The sequence below is a fragment of the Pavona decussata genome, unplaced genomic scaffold (genome assembly GCF_977016875.1).
Source record: "Pavona decussata unplaced genomic scaffold, jaPavDecu1.1 SCAFFOLD_124, whole genome shotgun sequence".
NCBI classification, from domain to species: domain Eukaryota; kingdom Metazoa; phylum Cnidaria; class Anthozoa; order Scleractinia; family Agariciidae; genus Pavona; species Pavona decussata.
Genome location: NW_028145538.1, coordinates 741,782 through 766,264, shown reverse-complemented (window position 1 = coordinate 766,264; position 24,483 = coordinate 741,782). Strand labels below are relative to the sequence as shown.

The 24,483-nt window shown below is 37.1% G+C and overlaps 2 protein-coding genes across 3 annotated transcripts in view; one reads left to right on the top strand and one right to left on the bottom strand.

The window, feature by feature from the left end:
• Positions 1 to 24: 24 nt before the first annotated feature.
• On the top strand, positions 25 to 16,500 carry LOC146469345 (activating signal cointegrator 1 complex subunit 2-like). The gene is made up of 11 exons (XM_085123385.1): positions 25 to 133; positions 521 to 613; positions 2,408 to 2,575; positions 3,427 to 3,485; positions 3,881 to 3,992; positions 4,470 to 4,633; positions 5,447 to 5,881; positions 9,909 to 9,992; positions 10,449 to 10,743; positions 11,325 to 11,869; positions 13,899 to 16,500. The coding sequence occupies exons 1-11, from the start codon at positions 119 to 121 to the stop codon at positions 14,272 to 14,274; spliced, it is 2,346 nt and encodes a 781-aa protein (XP_084979511.1). The 5' UTR covers positions 25 to 118; the 3' UTR covers positions 14,275 to 16,500.
• The window catches only part of LOC146469344 (glycerol kinase 3-like), a 25,579-nt gene continuing 16,238 nt past the window's right edge, over positions 15,143 to 24,483 (bottom strand). The window contains exons 17-20 of one of the 2 annotated variants that reach the window (XM_085123390.1): positions 22,386 to 22,529; positions 20,746 to 20,826; positions 19,699 to 19,743; positions 15,143 to 17,299 (exon numbers count right to left, since the gene is read on the bottom strand). In XM_085123390.1, coding sequence (XP_084979516.1) covers positions 19,739 to 19,743; positions 20,746 to 20,826; positions 22,386 to 22,529 — 230 coding nt within the window. In that variant the 3' untranslated portion in view covers positions 15,143 to 17,299; positions 19,699 to 19,738. The remainder of the gene's footprint in view (positions 17,300 to 19,698; positions 19,744 to 20,745; positions 20,827 to 22,385; positions 22,530 to 24,483) is intronic. The other variant, XM_085123389.1, reaches the window with a different exon arrangement.

Below are 24,483 nucleotides of genomic sequence, written 5' to 3'. Positions count from 1 at the left end.
TCCCCCCTTTTTGGAAAGCTGCTGACAACACAAATTGTGGATTCCAACATGGCGGACGCATCTGAAACGAAATCGAGAGCGAAAGTTGTTTGAATTACTGGGATATTTTGAGCAAAAAATGTCAAAGAAAAAGGTCAGTATTAAATTTAAAAGCATAAGTGAGCAAAGTATTTTGTTGATAAAAGTTTTGTTATTTCCTTTTAGGAAAAAAAGCTTGTAAGACACGATTAATTTTACACCATGAGCACCAAGTTCAAATAAGTTTGGGGCCCCTATTAATTTTGTGAAAATGAAAGGCCTTTCAAGTATTTGATGATGGCCTACTGGGCAGTCACAAGCCAATTTCTAGAATAAACCGTGAGAAATGGATGTGATCTTGGTACTATCCTCCGGCCCGCCTTGGGTTGCAACTGCAAAGGAACGTAAGCCAAAATATGTAAAAAAAATTAAAATGTAAAAGATCATCATAAAATAAAGTAATAAATAAAAATAATAATTTTTTTGCTTACCTTTTCTGTAGAAAGACAAAGAAATTGACTGTATTCCTTTGGATTTACGTGTGAGAAAGACGGTGAATCCTGTGACAAAGATTGCTGAAGAAATCCCAGAGCTGGTTCGTGATTGAAAATCTCAAATTATGCATGCATTCAACAATACATCAGGCCCCAGTTGTTCAAAGGCCGGATAAGTTTATCCGCTGGATAAGGCACTATTCAGGGTCCAAGGTTTTCGTACACTCCCAAACTTAACTGTGGTTAGAGTGTGCATATTAGCTTGTACAAGGGGAAATACTGAAATCTTTGCACAGATTGAAACTGACGGATAGTGACTTATCCACTGGATAAAAATATCCAGCCTTTGAACAACTGGACCCAGATTTTAACAAAGAAGATCATTAGCATTGGTTATGGAAGCTTAAAAACTTCTCAGTGGGGATACTTGGCTGGGTTCTGGGAACCCCTATCCCACTGAAGACCGAAAATCCTCTTGAAATTGCTGTAGACCCATTTCAGACTGTGATTATCTGAGTTTTCTTTTATACATTTTTAAACAAGTTTTCTGCATATACTTCAACAGCTCTTATTTTCACTTATTTCATAATGCACTAATTTGTTCATAGAAGTAAAAAGATATATTAAAAAGATTACATCAATTAAAATTATACTGATAAGTGCCCATCATTTCAGACTAATTATGCCAATGGACATAGTAGAGGCCCATTGTAGATCAATGGCAAATATTTCTAACATGTGATAGTACCCCATCCCACTCCACCCATGTCAGTCAGGGATGGGACCATGACTAGATTATGATTTTTTCTGTTTAAACAAGGCCTGTCTTGGAAATATTTGATATTTTAGATAACTGTATTGTTTTGGTGACATCCAATATCTTGAGACTAACCTTTTGCTTCTTAAACTGAATAAATTACTGAGGGTTCATTAGAAAAAGTTGTACCAGGGTAAGTGATGTTTTGGCTGCCCTGGTTATATTACATTTTATATACTTAGTTTATACAGTCATGTAGGTACAGTTGAACCTCTCCTTACGGACACCCCTCTGTTGCGTTACACAAACATCAACACTTTATTTACCAAAGCTAAGCCTTACAAAAAGAAAATACTGTAGCAATAGCCAATTCAATGAACTGTACATAAAACTGTTTTTAATCACTATCAGGACTAATAATACAGTCAATAAAACTTATCATTCGTTTCTGCATGGTCACTTCATGCATATACATGTATTATGTTGAGCCTTAAAAGTGACGTCATTGCCATCGACAACTCTCTTAAGGCCGATTTAGACGGTACAACTTTTGCTTATGGTTGTTGCATGCGATTTCTAGAGTGTGCACTGCTCACATGATGCAAAAAATCGCACACAACCTAATCACTCAACATTGCCTATACCTATGATTGTCGTAGGATTTTAAACATGTTTTAAAATCCAACGACATTTTTTATGACGTGCACAACAGTTGTAAGAAAGTGGTAAGTTTGATTTTACATGAAACAATTTGTGTCGTAGGCCAATCGTAAGCGTGTCGCATGCGACAGTCATACCGTGTAAATCGCCCTTAACATGGACACTTTGCTCTGTCCCTTCGGTGTCCATAATGGAGAGGTTTGACTGTCTGCAAAAACAAGTGAACATGTAGTCTCCTACCCAGCAATTCTTAGTTCTTAGGAGAGAAGTGTTGAGTGACGACACTAACAACGACCATGTAGGAGACTAGTGAACGTGATAACCACTCATGAACAAGAATCAGTCATCACCAAAGTTGTGAAATAAGGTCACTTATGTCCTGATGTTAGTAAATAAATAAATACTAAATATACTGTAACAGTTGAACTTCTTTTAAAGTCCATTCACATTTTTTGTCATCTTTTTGTCAAAACAACAGGATCCTGTCTGGGTTGAAGATGTGCAATTTGTTTCCTACACGCCTCCCCCTCTGTCTGCATCCGTTCTGGATCATGGTAGGGTTGAAGAATGGAGAGAACGGATGGTCTTCATTGATGAAGACTTAAAATGGCTTTTGAGTCTTCCACACAGCAAGTTTTGGTGTCAGGTAAATTTTTTTAGTAACCCTTTCATTCTTAATGTTACCTGCATATTCTCTTGTCAGTTCTTGTTAATGGTACCTTTTAGTTGTATTCTTACATGTAATTAAAATTTGACGTCATATCACTAGTAATAATCAAAGATTAGGGAGTGCGTTCGATGATCTCAATCCCATGCTCTCTCTCCTTTGCCGAGTTGGTGATGATGTCATCTGCCCCTGCAAAATCTGCGGGAATGCCAGATATGGGTCCCAAGATCCATTTATTTGATTTGTTGATCGACTGTCACATACAATCTTGACTCCAAACGTAATTAGGAACTCATGCATTCTTTCTATATCAAATGCAATTAAAAAAAGGTCTTTCTATAAGCTGTGTGAAAAAACTGTATATGAAAACTATTAATTAATAAATTATCAATAGATTATCAATTATCAAGTAATTGTGACTAAATTTATTTTAAGTAAAGTTCAACTTGACTGAAGCAAACAATCTCCTTCTATAAGTACACACACAGCACCCCATGTACCTTTAATTTGTGGGACTCGGAGGGAGAGTTGGCGGGGGAGTTTGAGTTAACTGAGTTCGATGTTGCTCATGGGGTCATCAGGGGCAAATCAGGTTTTGTTCAAGTTAGTGGCGAGTTCAAGTTGAGTTTGAGCGAGCAGCGTTCTTCTGTACTGATATCCACCCTTCCTTTCAGGTTACTCCCAGCCCTTTATACAACACTATGCAGTTCTTTCCTTTTCCACCTGTTTCCTACTGTTAGTGGAGCTTGAACCTGTTGCTCGTAAAGTTCTTAGAGGGGCAAATACGAGTGGGAGAGGATGTAAATTTGTGCTTGCATGATTCCTTGCAGGTGATATTTGATGAAACTTTACAGCAGTGTTTGGATAGTTATCTCAGAAGTGCACTAAGGTAGGAGATCAAACAAGGATTGGGAAAAGGTTCATGTATAATTATGTTGTGGTTCAAATTTTTTTTTTTTTTTTTTTGGTTTTTAAAAAATTTCAAACCAGTTTGATCTTTGTTTCCCTTTGTCTCAGATTATGGTAATGAATGCACAAAGAAAAATTAAAATCAAACTGCTTCAAAAACTTCTAAAGCTAAAACAAATTTTAAACCAAAATATATACAGGGTTCATACCACTTATTCTGAAAGTCTTAGGAAGGCAGGTAGTTTTGTCATAGCATGGACTGGAACATTCTTAAAAACTGTAAATATATAGAATGAGCTGACTAAATCATTTTAAAGGATGGAAACCATACCAAAGCTCCTGTAATTACTGGATGTTTTTCTCAATCCTTTGCAGAAACTTTGATGCCACATCTGTCCTTCCACCAGAGTTGGTTGTTCATCATGAGAATGTGCACAAAAGAGTTTTCATGACATATCTTAGGATGTCAACACACAAGGAATCCAAGGCAAGATTATTGAAAAAAGAAAAAAACTTCTAACTCAACAGACTGCTGTGGTTTGTTAGTATCCATTAGATTGAGTGGAGGTGCCGAGGGGTATTGGACTACATGTATTACTCTCTCATTAGTCACTGCTTCAAGATTTTCTGAAAGGGGCTAACTTTCATTGTGTAATTCACAAGTTAGAAGTCAGTCAGGTGTCAAAATACATACCACTGGATGATTCACATACTGGTACTGTCAAGCTCGACATATTGTAGCATTGGCTTTTAAAAATCTAGCCTGATTTGAGCAACCTGGACAGTCTGAGAATCAGGCTATTAAGAATCAGGAATGGTTTGTTTCACTTGGTGAAAAAATCTGAAGTGTACGTTGTCTGAACAACTTCTCAATTTTCCAAACAAAGTGAAGATTTTGGAGGACACATATGAAACAGACACAGAAGTTATTATCATTCAAACCGAAACTCTATTTTTCTTACAGGAGGACTTCATTACACCAAGCACATTTGGAGATATTCTTTATGAGAACTTTCTTTTTGATGTTCCCAAATTCATGGACATCTGTGCCCTGTATGGAGGAGAGAGCAGCAACAATACTCCACTGCTCAGGAAAATGCTGGAAAATATTTTCTCTAAGCAACCAAAGTAAGAATAGATGAGTTTTCTTGTAATTTAAGACGATTTTTCGTTTCTCTCCAAAGACATAGTGCCTGAATTGATTTTTGCATACATGTGGCTTTCAATTTAAGAAAAGAACATTGCTCTGTTTTTTTTTACGCTTCAAAGTATCTGTTGGTCTGCTTCTTTCTTTGGTTTTCTTTCAATAATTCAGTGTTTTAGCTTCATTGTTCTCGAAACCTAAGCATAAACCAGTAAAAGACACAACATGCTTTATGGATCACTGACTAAATTGAAGACCATGCACATGCAAAACTTAGATAGATAGAGATAGATAGATAGCTTTAAATAGATAGATAGCTTTATTAAAAATCCATTGCAGCCCAGAGGCTGGATTACCAACTGTACAATATATAATACTAAACACGCGATAAGATAAAAAAAACTATTATAAATAAATAAATAACAGTATAAGTGAAAATAAAAAACAAAGGAACAAAGATACTACGTCGTAAAATATAAAAATTCAGAAACTTTTGAGCAAAATGAAAAACTGGCTTAAAATTCAACTTAAGACAGTTATGCTCTCAACTCTTCAACCTTCATAAGCAGGAAAAAGCTAGTCTGGCACTATGTATTCTGGAGACATGACTCACAAATGCAGAAAGAATCCTTATACTCTACATACTGCTTTTAGTAGAATGGCGTGCATGTAGCTACCACGTCTTTTTTTTTTTGGTCAGCCCGCCCACAAACTTCACTGCTTGAATTTGTCTTGTGGAAATGCCTATGGAAAGTCTAGTAGAGTGTAACCATTTTTGTTTTGGTGTTTCTTCCCAGATATCATGATGATCTTGATGCAACAATCCCAACAATTTACGAAACATTGGATGAAATTCTGTCAAGGTGTGGAATTATGCCTAAAACAGAGGACTTATTGAATTTTCCTCAAAAGCTCACTGACCTAAAGAATGGGCCAAAAGCATCCTTGTCTACTGAACAGCTGGAAGATATTCTCCTTTATTTAAATGATACCTCTGAGACACTGCTGGCTTTTATGAGCACATTTCCTCCGGTGTGCTATTCATTTCTCAGGCAGGATTTTGTTCAAAGATTGGCTTGTTTCTATGAACTGATTGTTCCGTATTTTAGACAGCATTTTATTGACATTAAATTACGGCCATTGAAGGAGAAGTGGAAACATGTCAAGGTAGCACTCATCAAGCTTTGCCATGTTGTTCTACAAACTTGTTGTATTGAACCCATGGATGACAGGTATGTCTTGTTTTACAACAACTGTCAAAGTTTCTGTGCACTGATTGGTTTGTAGCTATTGTCTATATGAATGCAGACAACAAAAATTGTCATGCCAGATGTAACGCACGCTTTCTCAACGGAAAATAAAGCTTGTACTTTTTTCATGTTATTGTAAAAAACAAATTGACAGCAGTTTTCTATGGTCTGTACTCTTAGGCCCGGTTCATACGTCGAACTTTACATGCGCCGAACCTAATCATTTGGTTCGGCGCATGTAAAGATCGACGTATGAATCAGTTAGGATCGACATATTTGTATTTGGGTCGACCCGCCGTTCTATTCGACTGCGCCAGTTGAATAGAACGGCAAAAGTTCGACTTCGATTCAGACGTCGAACTTTTCATGTGCCGAACCAAATGCATACATTACGTATAAATTATATAAATTATATCTATCCCAGAGGTCTGTGCATTCCATCGACTTGGCATGTGCGCAAAGGACTTCATTCTGAACAAGATGGCGGGAAAAGAGAAATGTGCTTGTTCTTCTTGTTTCGAAACAACTGAGTATACTTGTCTGAGATGCGAAAGATTAAAAAAGAAAAAAAGAATTTATTCTTGAAGTGTACCAAACCTGCCCGACAGAAACTTTCCAATACAGGCTATATCAAAGGCGAAGCATCAAGACTTCTCAGAACAAAATCTTCAAAAACAACATTTGAAGAAAACATTACTCTATTCAAACAGAGATTACGCTACAGAGGTTACCTCGATAACCTTATAGTAAAACTCTTTCAGAAGTCAACCTCTGCGAAAGAATGTCGGCACTACAAAACAAACTAAAAACCCACAGAAACATTTTGAGGTTTGTTATGGAATATCGCCATTCTGTGCCTAACCTAAAACAATTCAGATAAGTAAACACAGGAGCCATAATCAGGGATGGAGACCGTAAAAGTGGGTTCCACGCGTCCCATGAGTTGTACCAAAAAATCTATTTTTTGAAAAAATTGCTCCCCCCCCCCGTCACGTCATAAACCCGTGTGAATACACGCAAATTTGCGTGGGGCTACTACCTTATATGTGAGACGGAAAGCAGCTGAGAAAAAATTCACTAAAGATAAAAAAAGTCCTTACCTGTCTGAGTACATGTCCGTAGAGTGTAAGCTTTTTTTATTTTTTATTTTTTTATTTTTTATTTTATTTATAAACTTCGCCAGAGGAGAAAAAAAACATGAAAAACCTCTGACAGGAGAGAACTCACAGAACGATATGTTCCAATAGCGAGACCCCTTCATTCATTCAACAGTAGCAACGCACGCAGCGCCATCGTTTTGGCGCCTTTTTGACTTTACTGTGAGAGTCATGTGATCAATAGGCCGCTTATTCCAACTTTTCCCGTCTTCTTTCAATTGTTACCTTTTCTTTGTGAGAGTCTAATTCCTTAAATGTGGGCACTGAGGAGATATTCCCTGGCAGAATTTTAAAATTTGGACGCCATTTTGAACGGGTAGAAAAAAATTTCAATTTCTGCACGCACGATCCTGGCCGTTTACACGCGTGCGCGCACGCGCGTATGGCGCAATTTTTTCTCTAAAAATAGATTTTTTTGGTACAACACATGGGGACAGGCCCACAAGTCAAAATGGCATCTCGTTACAGTCTCCATCCCTGATTATGGCTCCTGGTAAATGACACTTGATAGAAAATCTGCCTCTGCTAAGGGAGATCTACAAAGACCCTTCCTTACTTTCGTACAGAAAAGGGAGATCTTTGAAAGACGTACTCGTAAGAGCAAATTAGCTTTGAAGGTCGTATTCTTCCTATCTCGACCAGCAGGAGCCGTGTTTGGCCTGTCTTTATTATTTTACCTAACAAGCTCTTCCACGTCAGAATTCATCTTTCCCGCCATTTTGAATCTTGTTGAGTAAAAACAACAGCCGCTGACCACGAAAATCTACTTTCTCACTTTAGCTTTAATTAAGTTTGACTTCAGTTAGGTTCGACGTCTGAATCAACTGCCGAACTTAATTATTTGGATCGACCTTAATAGGTATTATGTTCGGCTCATGTAAAGTTCGACGTATGAACCGGGCCTTATAGACCATAAAATGACACTGTAAAGTGTTCAAAACCTGGCAGGGACACCATGAGCTGCATTTGAGTTTTGAACATTTTATGATGTCAATTTATGGTCCATAAGTGTATAGACCACAGAAAACTGCTGTTGATTTGTTAACTAGAGTATTTGATTTTAATTTGATTTGTGGTCTTTATATCATTGTTTTAATCTAGAAAAAATCCATAGCTCTCCCAGAGAAAGGTTTTTGGATTAGACCTCTCTCCAATCTGGAAATTCTGATTTGGCTTGAATTGATACTTTCCTTTCAAATGTTTGGCCCTTGAGACTCACCTTCCCCCCCCCCCTCCTTAAGAATTCCAGTGACCTTCCTTGAGGGAGGTACATGTATAGATATTTTTTGGAACCACCGTTAAGGGTGGCTCAAAGCATTTCCTTTAAGTTATAATTTGATCAATCATTACTGCCAATCTTTATCAGTGGATACTACAAATATTTAATAATGGTATCAAACAAAATTAATGCCCAAACATTGGTAAACAAGTTAATACGGTTAATTTGTTTGACTTGATAGGTTACTGTAGCAATGGTGTAACCTGTTGAATTAATTTTAGTTTCAGGTGAATAAGGGATACAGTAATCTTCCAAAATTAAAGGTGACTGTGAACAATACATTTTACTTGTTCACCAATAATGCCATTTGTTTGATATCATTATTGTTGTATCATCTGATAAAGAGTGGTGGTATCAATACAATCCATCAAAGTTTAAGTATTGGAAAGTATTGGAAATCAGTGCCAGCCACCTTAAACAGCTTTTCTGTCGGACATTGCAAGTAAAACTAAAATCAGTAATACAGTCGAACCTCCCTTTGCGACCACCTCTCGTAAGCGACCACCTCTCATAAGCGACCACTTTTCCAAAATACCAAAAGTTTTCATGTCCAATCACTATAGATGGAACCTCTCGTAGGCGACTACCTCTCGTAAGCGACCACCTCCTGTAAGCGACCACTCTCAGAGATGATTGTTTAAAATTTTCTATTGTTTTTAACCTCCCGTAAGCGACCACTTGACACGGCACAATCTGCTGTTTCTCTCACGGGTGGAAATTGACTGTAACATATTGGCCCCCATCATTACAGCGGATGCCGTATTACTAAAATTCCCACAGCCGGAGCTACCGGAAGTGTCTCCCGACATTGAAACAAATTGAAACAAATGATAACATATACATGCACTATAACTATACATGCACATGCACTCTCTTATCTGGTAAATAGCATGCATTTACATGCACGGCCTGTGATGACTCTCTCAATCTTGTATTATTCAACAAAAATTGTGGCAATAAAGAACGTCAACTGGATTATGTAACAAACAAACAAACGCCAAAGTTGTTGATGTGTTACACTTGAAATGTAACATTGCAAAAATGCTGTTTACTGTTTGGTCCTAAATCAGGCAGTCTAAAGAAAAGTTTTTACTTAGGCTTTCGATAAGCAATGGCAAAAGCCGTTAGGTGTCTGCAATTACCATCATGTAAATAACCTGGAATTTAGACCTTCCCCCCCCCCCCCCCCCCCTTTTGTGGTCTGACCTCTGGTAAGCGACCACCTCCCGTAAGCGACCACATATCCTTGACATTATGGGTGGTCACTTACGGAAGGTTCGACTGTATTCTATGAACGTGCAATGGGTTAGTGCTTTGCCTGCCATACCTTTGATAAGAACTTTTGCAAGATCTGAGATCTGACTTGCAGTTACCGTAGTTGTATCTCTTGTGTTTGCAACGTTGTTAGTGATGCTGGTAATAGCAACTCTCTCGACCTACAATTGAGCCTTATTTCAAAAGTAAAATTTACCCTTGCTTACATGTAAGTGGGTTGCTGTTTTGCATTTCCCAAAAATAACACCTAATTGGGGGTTATAAATTAATATGCCTTGTTTTCTTGTATAATTTGTAGGAAAAGTAGAAGCAGTGATGACACAGTTCAAAATTGTGTTGAAGATTTTTTGCATGTGCTGACATCCGTTCTTTCTGAGAAAAGGTAACATTTGAATAAATCTACTAGACAGTACATTTTGATGTTTAAGGAGAAATTTAACTTTCAGTCATGAAAATCATCTTCCCATTAACTTTTGAAAACAGGTAATGAGCAAGTCTTGTGAGTGTGAATACCTGAACACCTGATTTATTTCCTGAAGTCAAAAATATCCTGACAGATTTTAACCAAGGCTGCTCTGTTTGATGTTCACAGAAAATTTCCTGAAATTAAATGGATTGGCTCTGGCCAAAATGGAAGATTTTACTCATTTGGCTGTGTGTGGCTTAATGAAAATTACAATTATTTGTAAGATGATGCATGGTCACGGTTGATTACATCTTGCCATAAATAACGCCATTACCTTCCTACTTAACATCATTAAGTACTAAAAATAATTATAGTTTAGAACAAAATTTAAGGAGGAAGTTCCACTTGCTATTTTCTTTATTTTTAATTTAGATTTCTGAGTAGTTATGACTCAAGATTCAGCATCAAAAAAGACTTCGACAAAATTCAACGGCATTCTTCAGCAAGTTTGGACGAGACTAGAGTGGAGTACATTTTGGCTGCTGTCAACAGTGCAAGACAAATATTTCCAAGCCATGTTATTCAGAAAAAGAATGCCGCTGAACAAGAGCGCCGCTCAAGCACAAAACTCAGTGGTGACGACATCAGTGTTGCTGTCAATGGCCAATTGGAGGAATGGACTGAAGAGGATGTTACTGATGAAAATGGACTTATGGCTCAGGAAAGGGTAATTTCACCATTCTAATCTCTTTATGTTGGCGAAATTACCTTTAGTTATCAACTCAGTTGATAAAACCGAATGTGTTCTGCTGTTTGGTACATTTCTTTGCCGTCCTCATGCATCAGTTCAAGGTTTTATGAACAAAATGAACATACGAGTCTGGAATTTCCTTTCTCTTTCTGAAGTGGAAAGCCACCCTAAGAATTCTGCTCCTGGATAGTTTGGCTGCCTTACGCAAATTAAATAAGTTGGAATTGTCGCAAAGTAGTTCAGGGAATGCGAAGTAAGTTAAAAAGCGTTATTAAAAGTTGTCTCATGTACAGTTTGTAGGTCCCTGATATCCACTTAATACACTCCAAAGGCATAGGATGTAGTATAGTATACAATGGAGATACAGTTTGGGTTGGGCAGGGAGGATGGAAGGGTGGCCTCTCTTGCAATTCACCCATTTTAATCTGACACCTTTTGCTGCATCAACTATTTTAGTAGAAGAAAAATGACAAACTGTATCATCCAAGTCTGTCTTAGACAGCCTATTATAAAGGAAGATGCCAGTATGCCATCCTACATTTTACATTAATTTGCAGAATGCTGGAGCAACTTCCAAGACTGTGAATGATGTGGAGCTATTTTCTTTGGTGAGTCATGTCCAGGATCTGCTGCCAGGACTTGGTGATGGATTTGTGATGCTCTGTTTAGAGGAACTTAACTATGATGTGGAACAAGTCATCAACTTGTTACTGGAGGACAACCTGCCAGCGTCCCTTCGAAACCTCAACAGAAACTTGTCAAAGGAAGAAGCAATGAAAAATAGAAAACAGCCGGTGAAGGCAATACTGGAAGAAAGACAATCAGTTTATGACAAAGATGAATTTGATGTTTTCTCAGGGAGCAAGGTTGATGTTTCAAAAGTTCACAAAGGAAAGCGCCGTGACAAAGGGAATCTCAAGACTTTGTTGTCTGATAAGAGTGACATTACTGAGACAGTGAAGGAGCGTTATTCTGCTTATGATGTGTTTAATCGACATGTATGGACTGCTAGTTTGTATGATGATGAGTATGATGACACATACGACTCTCAAAATGTCGGTGCACAAGATGCTGACTCAGCAGATGAACTAACAGTGCGAAGGTAGGTAAAGTGCAAGTGTTGAAGAAGTGTTAACTTATTAATTTGTGGTGATTTTGTCTTCCATTTCTCTTTATTGCTTCAAGTTTTTCATCACACATTCACACCCTCAAATCGTCTTTGGAAGTTCAACACTCTTCTCATTGTTGAAAAAAACTTTGATGAAAGGTTCTCTCCTCTGTAATATTGCTTAGATTACGACAAATTTCACTTCACAGTCTTCCTCCTAGCTGTAGTGTTGTTCCAGAAAATATTGATTTCATAACCCTATCAACATGACATGTTTTTGCTTTGAAGACCCCCCCCCCCCCCCAACTAAGCTTCATGCTTTCCTTTGAAAGCTTTCACTTCTGGGACTCTCTACCAGTTCAAATGTCTAATGACCTTCCTTAGGGCTGGGGGGGGGGGGGGTCATTGGAAAGACAAAATTGACTGATAATGTGATCACTGCATCAATAAAACCAAATTTTCATGGCCCTTCAGTGGTCATATTAACAGCGCCATTCCATTTTAATAATACTTTGCAAGAAAAGTTCAAAGAAGTAAGAGCTGCTAAGGAAGGTTCAAAAATTGGGTGTGGATAGTACAGGGAGTAAAATCTGATCATCCCCCCCCCCCCCCCTCCAACCCACAGCTTGTCCACACTCCATTTTTCTATGTCATTTCCTGAACTGTGTGCCAGCCTGTGCTGTCAATTTAACCCTTTAATTCTTAATATCAACATGTATACTCTCCCTTCTATTCTCTACATATTTATTATGGGACTAGTTGAGAGAATTTGTTTATCAATCAACGCATGTTATCTTGGGTGATTATCCCATTATTCTTAAAGTGCTACTATGACGAAATTCGCGTCTTTCAAATCTAAGCCACTTGAAAACATAAACAAGTAGTCTGTACGAGAAGAAGAATGCTGTTTACTATTTTCAAATATCTCTTTTTGTTCCAGAGATATTCCAGTTTTTAAAATATGCAAATTAGCCAAGTGATGACGTCATAATATCAACCAAATTTTAATCAAATATTATGATATCTCAGCCAATGTGTATCAGAAATGCTTGATTCTTTGCAGTGACATTGTTCTAGGTGCGCTCCACAATATGAGCTTATCAATTTTGTTACCATGGCAACATACTGGGTTCCAGTCCTCCCTGATACTTAAGGCTTTGCTGGCCGCAGTTGGCGTTCTGTTTTGATATTTGCCAATGGGGCCCTATCTGCATAATCCAACAAGCATATAAATATGTTAGGTCGAGTTCGTGGCCTTGTTAAATGTTTTTCAAGCTGAAAATCACTAAAATATTGAAATCAGGTTGGAGGGGGCTGGAAAAGAGTTAGTTGCCATGGGAACCGAATTTTTTAAAGCTGTAGGTGTATTGCCTTTAGGACTATTAGCCTACCAGGTTTCAATGGTCTCTGATGTAAATTGACTGAGATAGCTCTATTTATATGCTTGATGTTATATTGAGTTGATACTATGACGTCATCAGTCCTCTCATTTACATATTTTACACATTTTTCAAAGTTAAATATCTCCGGAACTAATGCAGATATTTAGAAACGGTAAACAGCATTTTTAATCTTTCCTAGAATTCTATGTGATTAAACTTAAAATTCAAGAGGTAAAAATTTGATCACAGTAGCACTTTAATACCTGTGTTTTAAGAACTCATTAATGGTCAATAATACATCACGTGCAGTGACATTATATTAATAAACCTCCTCCTCATTAGTATGCGGTGTTTTTTCCTATGCTAATTGCCAACGTTCACAAAAGCATAATTGTTATGAACTCTATTGACACACGCTTTTCCAGGAATGTTTTTGAAGCCGTTCAAAAAAATTTGCAGTACGTGTTTTATCGGGTCTAAAACCACTCAGCTGGGCCTTCTGGCTTTGAACCCGATAAAGCACTCCTGCTCGTGTTTTAAACATTACATAAACAATCAAGCAGTGTTATTGTAAGGAGAGATTAGACGCTGATCACTGTTGGAGCTTAAAGGGTTAACAATCTCCCTGGTAACTTTCTTAGGCCTTTTACTATCCCTCGTGTTTTGGGCGGATCACCCGTACCATCAGAAGACGAAGATGAAGAAAGTGAAGAAGAGAGCTCAACTACTGAAGAGGGCAAAGGAAAAACCAAAGAAGAAACACAGGAAGTAGACAAAGCTCTTATAAATCGAAGGCAACGTGGTCCGAGAGGGCCAAAGAAAAGTGGGGAAAAGGAGGAGGCACCAGGAGGGGGGCAAAAAGGAGGACCCAGAGGGCGTGGTAGGGGCGTAAGTGCTTCAGAGTCAAAACAAAGAGCGCACAATGAAAGGAATAAAGGAATGAGAGCAAATCACAATCGCAAGACAGGCGCAGCAGTGAAGAGAGGCAAGGGGATGGGGATGCTATCATCTCGCTAACATCTCCTTTCAACAATAATATTAATAAAATAGTTGCGTTTCACTTCTCATGAATGCAACTGCACTTTCAAGTGCAACATAGCAACAAGGAAATCTGCATTTTATGTAATGTCACAAAGTACCCTGCCTCGTAGTTTTAAATCATTTAACCCTTTCACATTTTTAGTCATGTGATAAGGTTCTACTCCTTGAAATCCATGGATGAAATCCTAAAGTGACCATCCAAATGAAAGCTGCTGAGCAGTACTTGTTTGTGGTGCTGTAAAATTATGCTTTACAAGGTAGTTCTAACTTTTGAGTCTGTGGATGAAATCCTAAAGTGTGACCATCCATTCAATTGAAAGCTACTGAGCAGCACTTTCTTGTAGGTGGTCCTAACTGGTGGATGAAATCCTGAAGTGTATTAAACTATTCAAATGGAAGCTATTAAACAGTATTTCTCATGGTACTGTTTATTAGGTCATACAATGTTGTTACAACTTTTGAGTCTGTGGATGAAATCTTCATGTGTTAGCATTGAAATGAAAAAAATAAGCAGCTCCTTTAACACAGTATTGTTTCCTTTTCAATACTTTCCATAAAAAAAACTTTTTCATTTTGAAATTGAGTGCTTTTAGGAGTGAAAAGGTTATGATGCTGAGGGACTAAAGATTCCGTTGGATTGTATTGCAACTGCGAGCAATGTTGGGTTGTTGAACTAACTTATTAAAGTATTGTCAAAGGGAAAAACTGAAGAAAAGCTCCCCCAATAATTATCTGTCAGCAGACTCTCAGCTTTCTGACAGCTGACTTATGTATTTGTTGGTGGAGGCAGGGGGAAGGGGGCTGTTCTTCATCTTTACCAAGCTAAGACCAGTGACTAAGGTCATTAACAATCACCACTGATTTTAATAATTAAAAATTGATTCCTTACACTAATCACAACAGTTACACTATTTTGCCTCTTCGAGGGTAAAGTTTTTGAGCACAAGAAAGAATGACTTCTTCTGTTTGTCAAAGAATACAAAAATATGTATTATTATTGTTGAATCATGAATATAATAAAATAAATCAAGTTAAAGGCAAATAAAGTTTCCAAAGTATCTTTTTATATTAATTGAACGAATCAGGGCATAACCAACCAACAGTTTTTTTTTAGATCATTTTTTTAATGTTTAATTAAGCTCAGATAATTTGCCAGATTTTTTTAAATCTGGCCTTCAATTCCTTCTGAAAATGTTATAAGCTGCTAGCTGCTTTGTGCTTCATTTTTAAGAGGCCGTCGCACTACTGCACCACTTCTAGTAATATACATTTTTTTCCTCTTTCTGTATTTTTGGTGTCTCACTCTGCCACCCACCACCAGTCAAAATATTTGTAAGTTCGAGTGCTGGCCATGGCCAAGAGAAAATTTATTTTTTGTACTGAAATACTAAGGTAATACTTTGGCAGCCCAAGCTCACTATCTGATGAGAAAATGATGAGAAGATGAGAAGAGGGCTGTGTTGACAGGCTCGAGTAGATAACAACGGAGAAACATTTGAGGGTGTTCCTAGCTTGTTTGCATTTTTTGGGGGTGCCACAAAATGTTTTGGCTGTTAAACCAATGATTAAATAGTACACCTGGACAGGTCAAAGTAACAGGTAGTCAGGTCTGTGTGGCACACATGATAGGGCGTCCCGTACTGAAGGTCTCTGGTTCAAACCCCACTTGGGCTCAAGGAAGATGATTCTAAAAAATCTAAAAAAAAATGTGGCTTTCTTGTTTAATAGTGAGCTTATGCAACAGGACGGTTGAGGGAAGGGGACGGTGAAGTATGGTTGTGTGACCAACATGACATCTTAGTACCTTCACATTTTTAGGCGATTTGCAACTATAACTGGTGTTCTCTCATCTGTGACAACGTGAAAACCACGAGCGGTAGGAATGTTACATTCTAGAGTCATGAAAACTTGGCCGTCACGTTGGTCACATAAGGACAACTTGCCGTCCCACCACATCAGCTGTCCTGTTGCGTAAACTTGCTAATATAAACGGAAAGCTTGCCCATATTGTTCAGTTTTTGCTCCAAACGAAGTGCAAAAAAAGCAACAACAACAACAAATCTTGGGGCAACATTTTCTAAAGGAATTGAAGGCCACATAACAGACGAGGGGTGGATATTTTCAGCAGCCACACAAACCTTTTAGCAGGAAAACCTGCCTTGTTGGAAATGGGGCATGTATTTCATGAAATCATCAACAAAAGGAAGAACAGCATCAGAAAACCCTAACTCAGTATCAAATAATTTCTGTAAAATTTGAAATCTGAAAAAATTTCCGTCAAAATCTGAGGATGAAGTTGTGCTAACGGTCAGTTACCATCGGTGCTTACCATTTACATGGAAAACCCAGAAATTCCAGTAGGAAAATCAAATGGTATGCATCAGTCCATTTGGAGTACTTCTGAAATTATGGGCTTCTGGTCAAACTGATGCATTTTTATTACTCCTTTTGGGATTTACAGCTGATTTTCATACATTTTGCATGTTATCCATCTTCTAAGACAAGCTAAATCATTTTGTATTATTTTATGCCGAAAATTTCCACCCGGGTGGTTTGCGTAAATGGTAAGCACCCCATGTTTCCACTCTTCCATACATTTGTCTTCTAAGTTTCCTGACGACTACAGACTGTATTACTGGGTTTAACGTACAAGTGTAATTGATTATTCAGAAATTGTGGAAGTTAATTGAAGATGGATTTTAGGTTTTCCTATTCAAATACCGTATTTCACACTGTGTCTGTCCCATTCACAAATTGGAGGATTTCACTGCAAAAATTCCTATTACAGGAAGTTGTGTAGCCCCAACATTTTGCTAATCAGACTCTTGATTATAAAAAGTAATTTATTTCCATAAAGATTTGATTACACTGTCACTCATAAAATTATATAATCATTTGTTATTTCTCTGCTATCTCATTTTTGCTGCTATTAACATAATTGCCACACTACCAAATATAAACAGGACGGGTCCTAGAACTCCGGCGGAGGATGTTGGTAAACCTGAAACAACAATGTGAAAGAAATGTAATGTTATGTTTTAAGCCTGCATAAGAAATGATAAATGTATTTTTTTTTTCAGTCAGTGATACACAGGCATACTCTGATTCTGATTATTAGTTTCGATGTTCTCCCACTGAGCTTCAGGAGACTCAATGGCCTTACTCCCACGAGTCTCCTGTAGCTCAATGGTAGAACATCCGAACTAGTAATCGGAAGGTCTTAGGTTTGACTCCAGTTGGGACAACTCAGATTTTCTTTTTCCTGTGTCACTTACTGAAAAAAAACGTCAGTCACTGAAATAATGTTTGAAATAAATAATTATGGCTGTCACAATGTTGAGTTTCTGTGCTACAATTAATTTTTGACTATTTTGTCACTAACATTTAATGGCACTTAATTTTGCTGCAAAATCTGACAGACCAACATTTCATGATCATGAGACTGTTTTCACAATTTCTAGAAAATAAGGCTTCAGTGTCTTAAATTTTGGCTAGAAAAAGGCCTTTACTTTCACATTTTTTCCATGCTATAAAAATTAAGACCCAAGAAAATGAGTGTGAGTGGTGAAATCGTTTGGTATACCACAACACCTTAAATAGTCTAATAATAATATTAAGTATGCAATCTTATAAAGAACCCATATCTATTTTTAAAATTTTCAAAACACCTCTCCAAAATCATTTTTTGATATAAATGTCCCTCCAATAGACACCATATCTAATAAAAGCCTCTTCCATAAATCAACATTTGGAGAAAATAATTCCAATCAACTGAAGGGCTGCCCGCAAAAGGAGGCATATAATTACCGCTTTTTGGGTGAAATTTTAATTTTTTTTTTTTGCAAGATCTCGCTAAATCTTTACATATGGACTTGTTTTGACTTGAAGAATATTGGCCTGTGATTTTTATCATTATTATTTTTTTTTTTGGCACCGACTCGATTTTTGACCCCATTTTTCTCGAAAATGGAGGAAAGGAAAGCAAAAAAAATCAGAGAATGACATATTTCTTCATATCAAAACAAGTCTATAAACTAGAAAACGATTACATGCCTCCTTCAAGCAGCCTGAAAAAGCAACCAAGAATATAATACAGAATGGACTTGACTAAAGCACTTTGTATGATCACCACAGGTATAGAGATGTACAGGTATATGAACTTCACATTTTGAGTTCAAGTTGAAATATTTAACTTATTGATGGAAGTAACATGATGATTATTTTAGAAAGCGAGGTTAATAACATGTTATCAATTTAAATGCTAGCAAAATGCTTGTTCTGTATACTTCACGTTAATGAATAAAATTAATGTTCTTTTCTCTTTTTTTTTTTAATTTAAACAATATTTGAACACATTATTTTGCTCTAAGAGCAACTAAGTGCTCATCGAGAGAGCTTACGTCGGATCAACTAACCCGCATAAACAGGGCTAACACGAGTACAATAAGTTAAAAAAAGCAATACAAAGCTAAACTAAGAAAAAGGAGATGAGTGGGAAATGCCCTTTAGCTAGTAAATGCCCAAACACCCCCCTTCCCCCCACACACACCTGACAAAAAAAATGATTAGATCGTTAAATATAACAACAATTATTTTCTTTTTTCACGGTAAGCATACTGTGTCTGATTTGACCACGTGATCCATAACTGTTATTACCAGTTTTAAAAGAAGATTATGTGCAATACCAAAGCTCTGTCAATAGGCTAGGCTATTTCCAAGTTGCTTTTAAAGTGTACCTAACCCCAAAATGTTTTTTTCTCTTAAATAAATCTTTACACCTGTTTGAAACATATTGCGCTATTTAGCGCCTTCTTATAACCAAATCTTGACTTTTTATAGGCTGTAAAAGTTACGAAATCTAGCCATCATCCGTCCCATGACCAAGCTAGTAAGGGGCATGGGTCTATTCCTGAATTGACGTCACAAAATGATTTGCATTGTATTAAGTCTTTGTGAAAATGCATGCAAAGCAGTTTGTGACGTCAAGTAAGGAATAGACCCATGCCCCTTACTAGCTCGGTCATGGGACAGATGATGGCTAGATTTTGTAACTTTTACAGCCTATAAAAAGTCAAGATTTGGTTGAAAAAAGGTGCAAAAAGGCTCAATGCATCACAATTTAAGTAAGGCTAACTGCAAAGTTTTTCACATGGAAATTAGTTTTGTTTGCATATGAATCATTACTAAAACTAATTTGCATAGTAATTATTATAAAAACTTAACACAAAGCATCACTTTCATAGGTTCAGGTTCAAAGTGGCCTATTAGATAACATTGTTACAGAAATTACTGTCAAAATAATGTAAAAGGATTTTACAACATTAACATAAAATCATGCTTTGTATGTAAATCGTGAGGGTGAAAACATGCAAACAAAAGAAAAACATGAGCCAAGCTGACCTGCAAATAAACTTCTCTGACATGAACACCTTTTGCATGTTCAACCTACAACAACATGAATTGTGCAGTGAAAACAACTGAAACAATTTAAGGAGAACACATCTGGAAAGTGCAGTGATTAGGTTAAATAAGGCAAAAAGCAGTTATCATTTCAAATGTGTTCTGGATCATGCAAGCCTTCATGCAACAAACTATTTCTCAAATGTTTGCAGCTTGAAATTGTTGTATCTTTGAATATGAAAATTTCTAAAAACTTAAAAAATGTACAGCAATGTTTTCTTGGATAAAGTTAGCACTAGAAAATTGACTTCCATTGTCCATCCAATCCAAGTTAGTCAAAGTTAAAAGTTAGTTTAAAGAGAGGTTATGTGCAAACACACATAATTTAATTCTTATCCAGTTTACTTAAAAAGCAGAACATAAATTAAACATTATTTTGCTTGCAAGCCCCTGAATTTACATGCAAAACATGATTTTAAATATCTCCTCATGAACAGTTAATTGCTGTCAAATATTTCCAGCATTACAATTATTGGAAGTTGTTACAGTTAGCTGTTTAAAGCTGTTAGCTTAGAAATTTGAAGGTAAAGCCATTTTAATTATTATCAAACCCAACCAATTTTGAAACAATGCGGGGAAAGCAGATCTTAGCAAGGGCTATTGAAATCCATAAAGGAAATTGGGGATTACAACCACACGTTTTTTTTTTTTTAGAGATAACTATTATAAGCAACAATAGTTATTCAATGTAAAAAAACAGTAAAATACAAAGCAATGTAGTTTTTTTTTCCAGATTGCAGCTTTCTTATCTCTGAAAAATGCATGGTTACCCCCAATTTCCTTTTTGGATACCAAGAGCACTTGCTAAGTTCTGCTTTCTCTGTATAGTTTTAAACCGCGCAAAAAAATCCCTGTATCAGTAGGCACCACCCATAGGAAACCCGAGTATCTCGAGATGTGCACAACGTATGCACAGTAACAAAAGCAGGCACCCTCCTTAAATTACCTCTGATAATACCCCCACAGAAATGAGCTCATTTTTTTTACCTTCTTTTTCATCATCATTCACTTCCCACTTCATTGTTCTTTGAACAGCCTTCTTCCACCTCGCATAATGCTTGTCCCGCTCTGTTTCCATAAAAAGACAAAATCATTAATCAAATATTAAATGAAAAAAAATTTTCCTTGCTCACTGCTCTCATGGCTGGTGTTTACATGTAGGTAACGTTTCATTTCTTGTCTGTAAAGGTTTTGATGTATTCATGTAACAAACATTGAATATGGTTGCTTTACTGCATAATCTATTCCAAACAAATGCATTCCTGGACTGAATAATTTACTAATGCTAACATTGGAGTATTTTGGAATTGATTATAGCCCTCCAGTTGTTAATTCTGCACCTACAAGGGCAAGTACTCACTTTCATCTTCGCTGCAACGTTTTGAGGATTTTGGAAATAAAATCTCACCAGTACATCTAAAGTCACCAAGTTATGGGTGATTATTCACATTTACCCAAAATTCAAGGTTTGAAACCCTTCTGCTTAGTTTTCTTTGCATGCCAATTGTTTGGAAGCTTTAGAGTGTTTAGCTTTCGAAAACCACAAAAAGAAAAAAAGAAAATTTTTCCACCCTGGCTGGGACTCAAACTTGCAATCACCAGATTTCCATGTTTTGATCGAGCGAAACCTCAGGGTCTGTTGTGGGTGACCGACACAAAAATATACAGAAAAAAAATAAAAGAAAAAGAATGGATACTAGAAGAGGGGTGTCACATCTGCGATGGCTGCTTAAAAAGCCTTTCAATTTGTCACCAAGAGTTTCTTGAATTTCCAAGTGAAGATTTTGGTTAAATGGAAAGCACCCCTAGTCTCCTACACAGTCACTACTTTTTTAGGAGACTAAAGCCCTAGTCAAACGGCACATGATTAGTCGATGATAGTCAAAACTATCATCAACTATTATCAAGTATCAAGCCGGTGGTCAGACAGCTCAAAGAAACTTGTGATAGCCAATGATAGTTTGCCGTGAGCTTCGAATGTCAGCCACCTGCCGAGTGTAAACATAGCAAACAAAACTTGGCATGGATGAATTTTCGTGTCAAAAGTGAGAAGGCTGCTTCATTTTCCTTCAGTTATTGGGAGCAATAATGGAAATTGAATCTAGAGAGCGCTGGTAGAGAAAATGGCTAACCGAAAAACTATCATTGACTATCATGCGCATGGTCAAACGGGAAAAACTATCATCAACTATCATGAAGAATTTGAACACGCTCAAAGTAAATGATAGTTGATGATAGTCAATGATAGCCCATCATAGCTGGTGGTCAAACAAGCGCGCAAGTTTTAACTATTAGCATACCTCAGTGACCGACTATCGCGTAACGCGTAATCTGATTGGCTACAAAGGTGCCGTCAGACAGCAGTTTGTCAGAGCGTGCGCGATTTAGCATGCATCATTGCAAAAATATATCAAAATTTATGAAATAAAAAGATTTTTTTGCTTCATAGATCGATCACTGAGGAATGCTAAAACAATTAGACGGCTCGTTCTTGGTTTCCATCGCCCTTGATAGTTAGAAACCTCGAGCTTGCCGTCTAGTTGTTAACTATAATGCGCTGTTTGCCCTGGCTTAAGCCAGACCCTCCAGGGACAACACCTATTCAAGGGAGTTCCACATCAGCTCACCATGTGGATCCACACCAGGTTCAAACACATCAGTATTGATTTGAGACTTGTCCTCTGGGTTATATGTCCACACATCAACACCTTTGGCCATGCCGGCAGCCATTGCTGCTCCCAGAGCTGTGGTCTCTGGCATTGTTGGGCGAACTACCAAGGACAAGAAATAGAGAAATCTCAATACCATCGGTCAACAGTTTTCCTTCCAGTTATATATCAAACACTACCTTGGGAGAGTGTTTCCCCCAATTTCCAAGAAAGTGGTTTTGGAAAAAAAAAAACAAAAAAAACAAAAAAACAAGGCGTAGCTGAGTTTCTTTTTCAAAACTACTTCTCAATGTTTGGAAATTGGGGGAAACCCTCTTTCCTCGTGTTTGATATCGCTTCTTAAACCATTAATAATTCTAAGAGAAATTCAAAGTAGAAGTTCACTAAATTTTATGATATTTAAGATCACTTTCCAAACCTCTTACATGGTAGTGTTTCTCTCATGAATTATTAATGATTTGAGAAATACAAAAATTCTTTCTAATACCCTGATCCTGATAAAAGGTACAACAAATTTAACAACTTACTAAGATCTTACCCAAGCAGAAGCCTGAAAATTTCTAAACTTTTTTTCATTTGTTTCAAAAACAAGAGAAACAATATTAAATTAATGTTACAGTCCACTTGCCCCTTGAACAAGAACTTGAAAATAACATTATAAATTATTCATTTAAAATGAATATTATATTATATAATGAATAATTATATTATATAAATGAATATCATTATTCATTTACAACGCTAGAAATGGCTACTTACCAAGATTACCGAAACCTAAAATGGAATGCGGAAAGAGAGTATTGTACTACCAATTTACTAATGACTGGATGTCTCTCCCAGCAATTTTAAGGAAACCAATGCCATGTACAATTTTTAAGAAAAACATTACAAGGCTTTTAATGGATAAATATTTCTAGATAAATGCCTTATTGTTCATAGATAATCATTTGTAAATAGTTTTTAGGCTAGTGCATTTTTTTTTTCTAGATTTTAATATTTTTACTTTAATGGAGGACCTCCCTGAAAACCACGTTTTTACGTGACGGGCGCTTCCTCCTTAGAAATTATTTATTATTTATTATTATTATTTATTATTATTATTATTATTATTATTATTATTATTATTATTATTATTATCATTATTATTAACCTCTTACTAACCGAGCGCGAGGGCCGTACTGGGGAATATTGGCCCAAGGTCGTGACAGTGCGCTCGGTCCGTACAAAAACGACTGAGGGCAATATTCCCCAGTACGGCTCGAGCAAGCTAGGTTAGTAAGTAGTTTATTATATGGCATCATTTCTTTGGCCGAACGGACACTTCTGGTTGTTTCATTCAAGTCAACTTCCAGCGTAACGTCAGCGATGTGAGGGATTTATCCCGCTTTTGATGACGCGAGCATCACAGAAAGAAAAAAAAACGATTTATAACACGAGTTCTAAAACACTTGTGTGGTTTATTTTATGCTGAAAAGATCAAGCATTTGCTGACTTAAGAAAGGGAAAAAATCACAAAACAGGAAATCAGCGGAGTTTGAAAATGTAAAGTTTACAGAGTAAAAAAAACTGACTTCTTGTGAGAAGAAAGGTCGACAGGCAATCATCGTCGTCACTTTCAATAACAAGTCGACACTTTTTTTCGGTCTGTACAAATTTCACATTTCCAAGACAGATCTGGAAAGTGCAGCCACTGATGGAACCAATGTTAGCTCCTGCAAAGACCGGAGCGGCGGAGGATAGTAGTGGATCCACGCTAGACTTCATCATGGAATATACGGCCATGCTGGTTAAGGCGTTTTCACTGGAAGAACACGAGGCCATTTGAAGGTCTTGAACACTTGAAACCGTCGATTCTTCACTACCGGAATGGGCCCTGCTGAGTGTTAACGACATTCTTCTTTGATGAGTGGAGCTTGCCGACTTGTACGACTGGAGACTTTCCGTGTTTTTGTGGCCACTGGGCTGAGCAACAAAGTTCTCGGGAATATCAGCATCGGGCAGCCTGGAGATACACCTTTTACGCACTGAGTGGTTGGTAATTTGTTTTCCCTCTCTT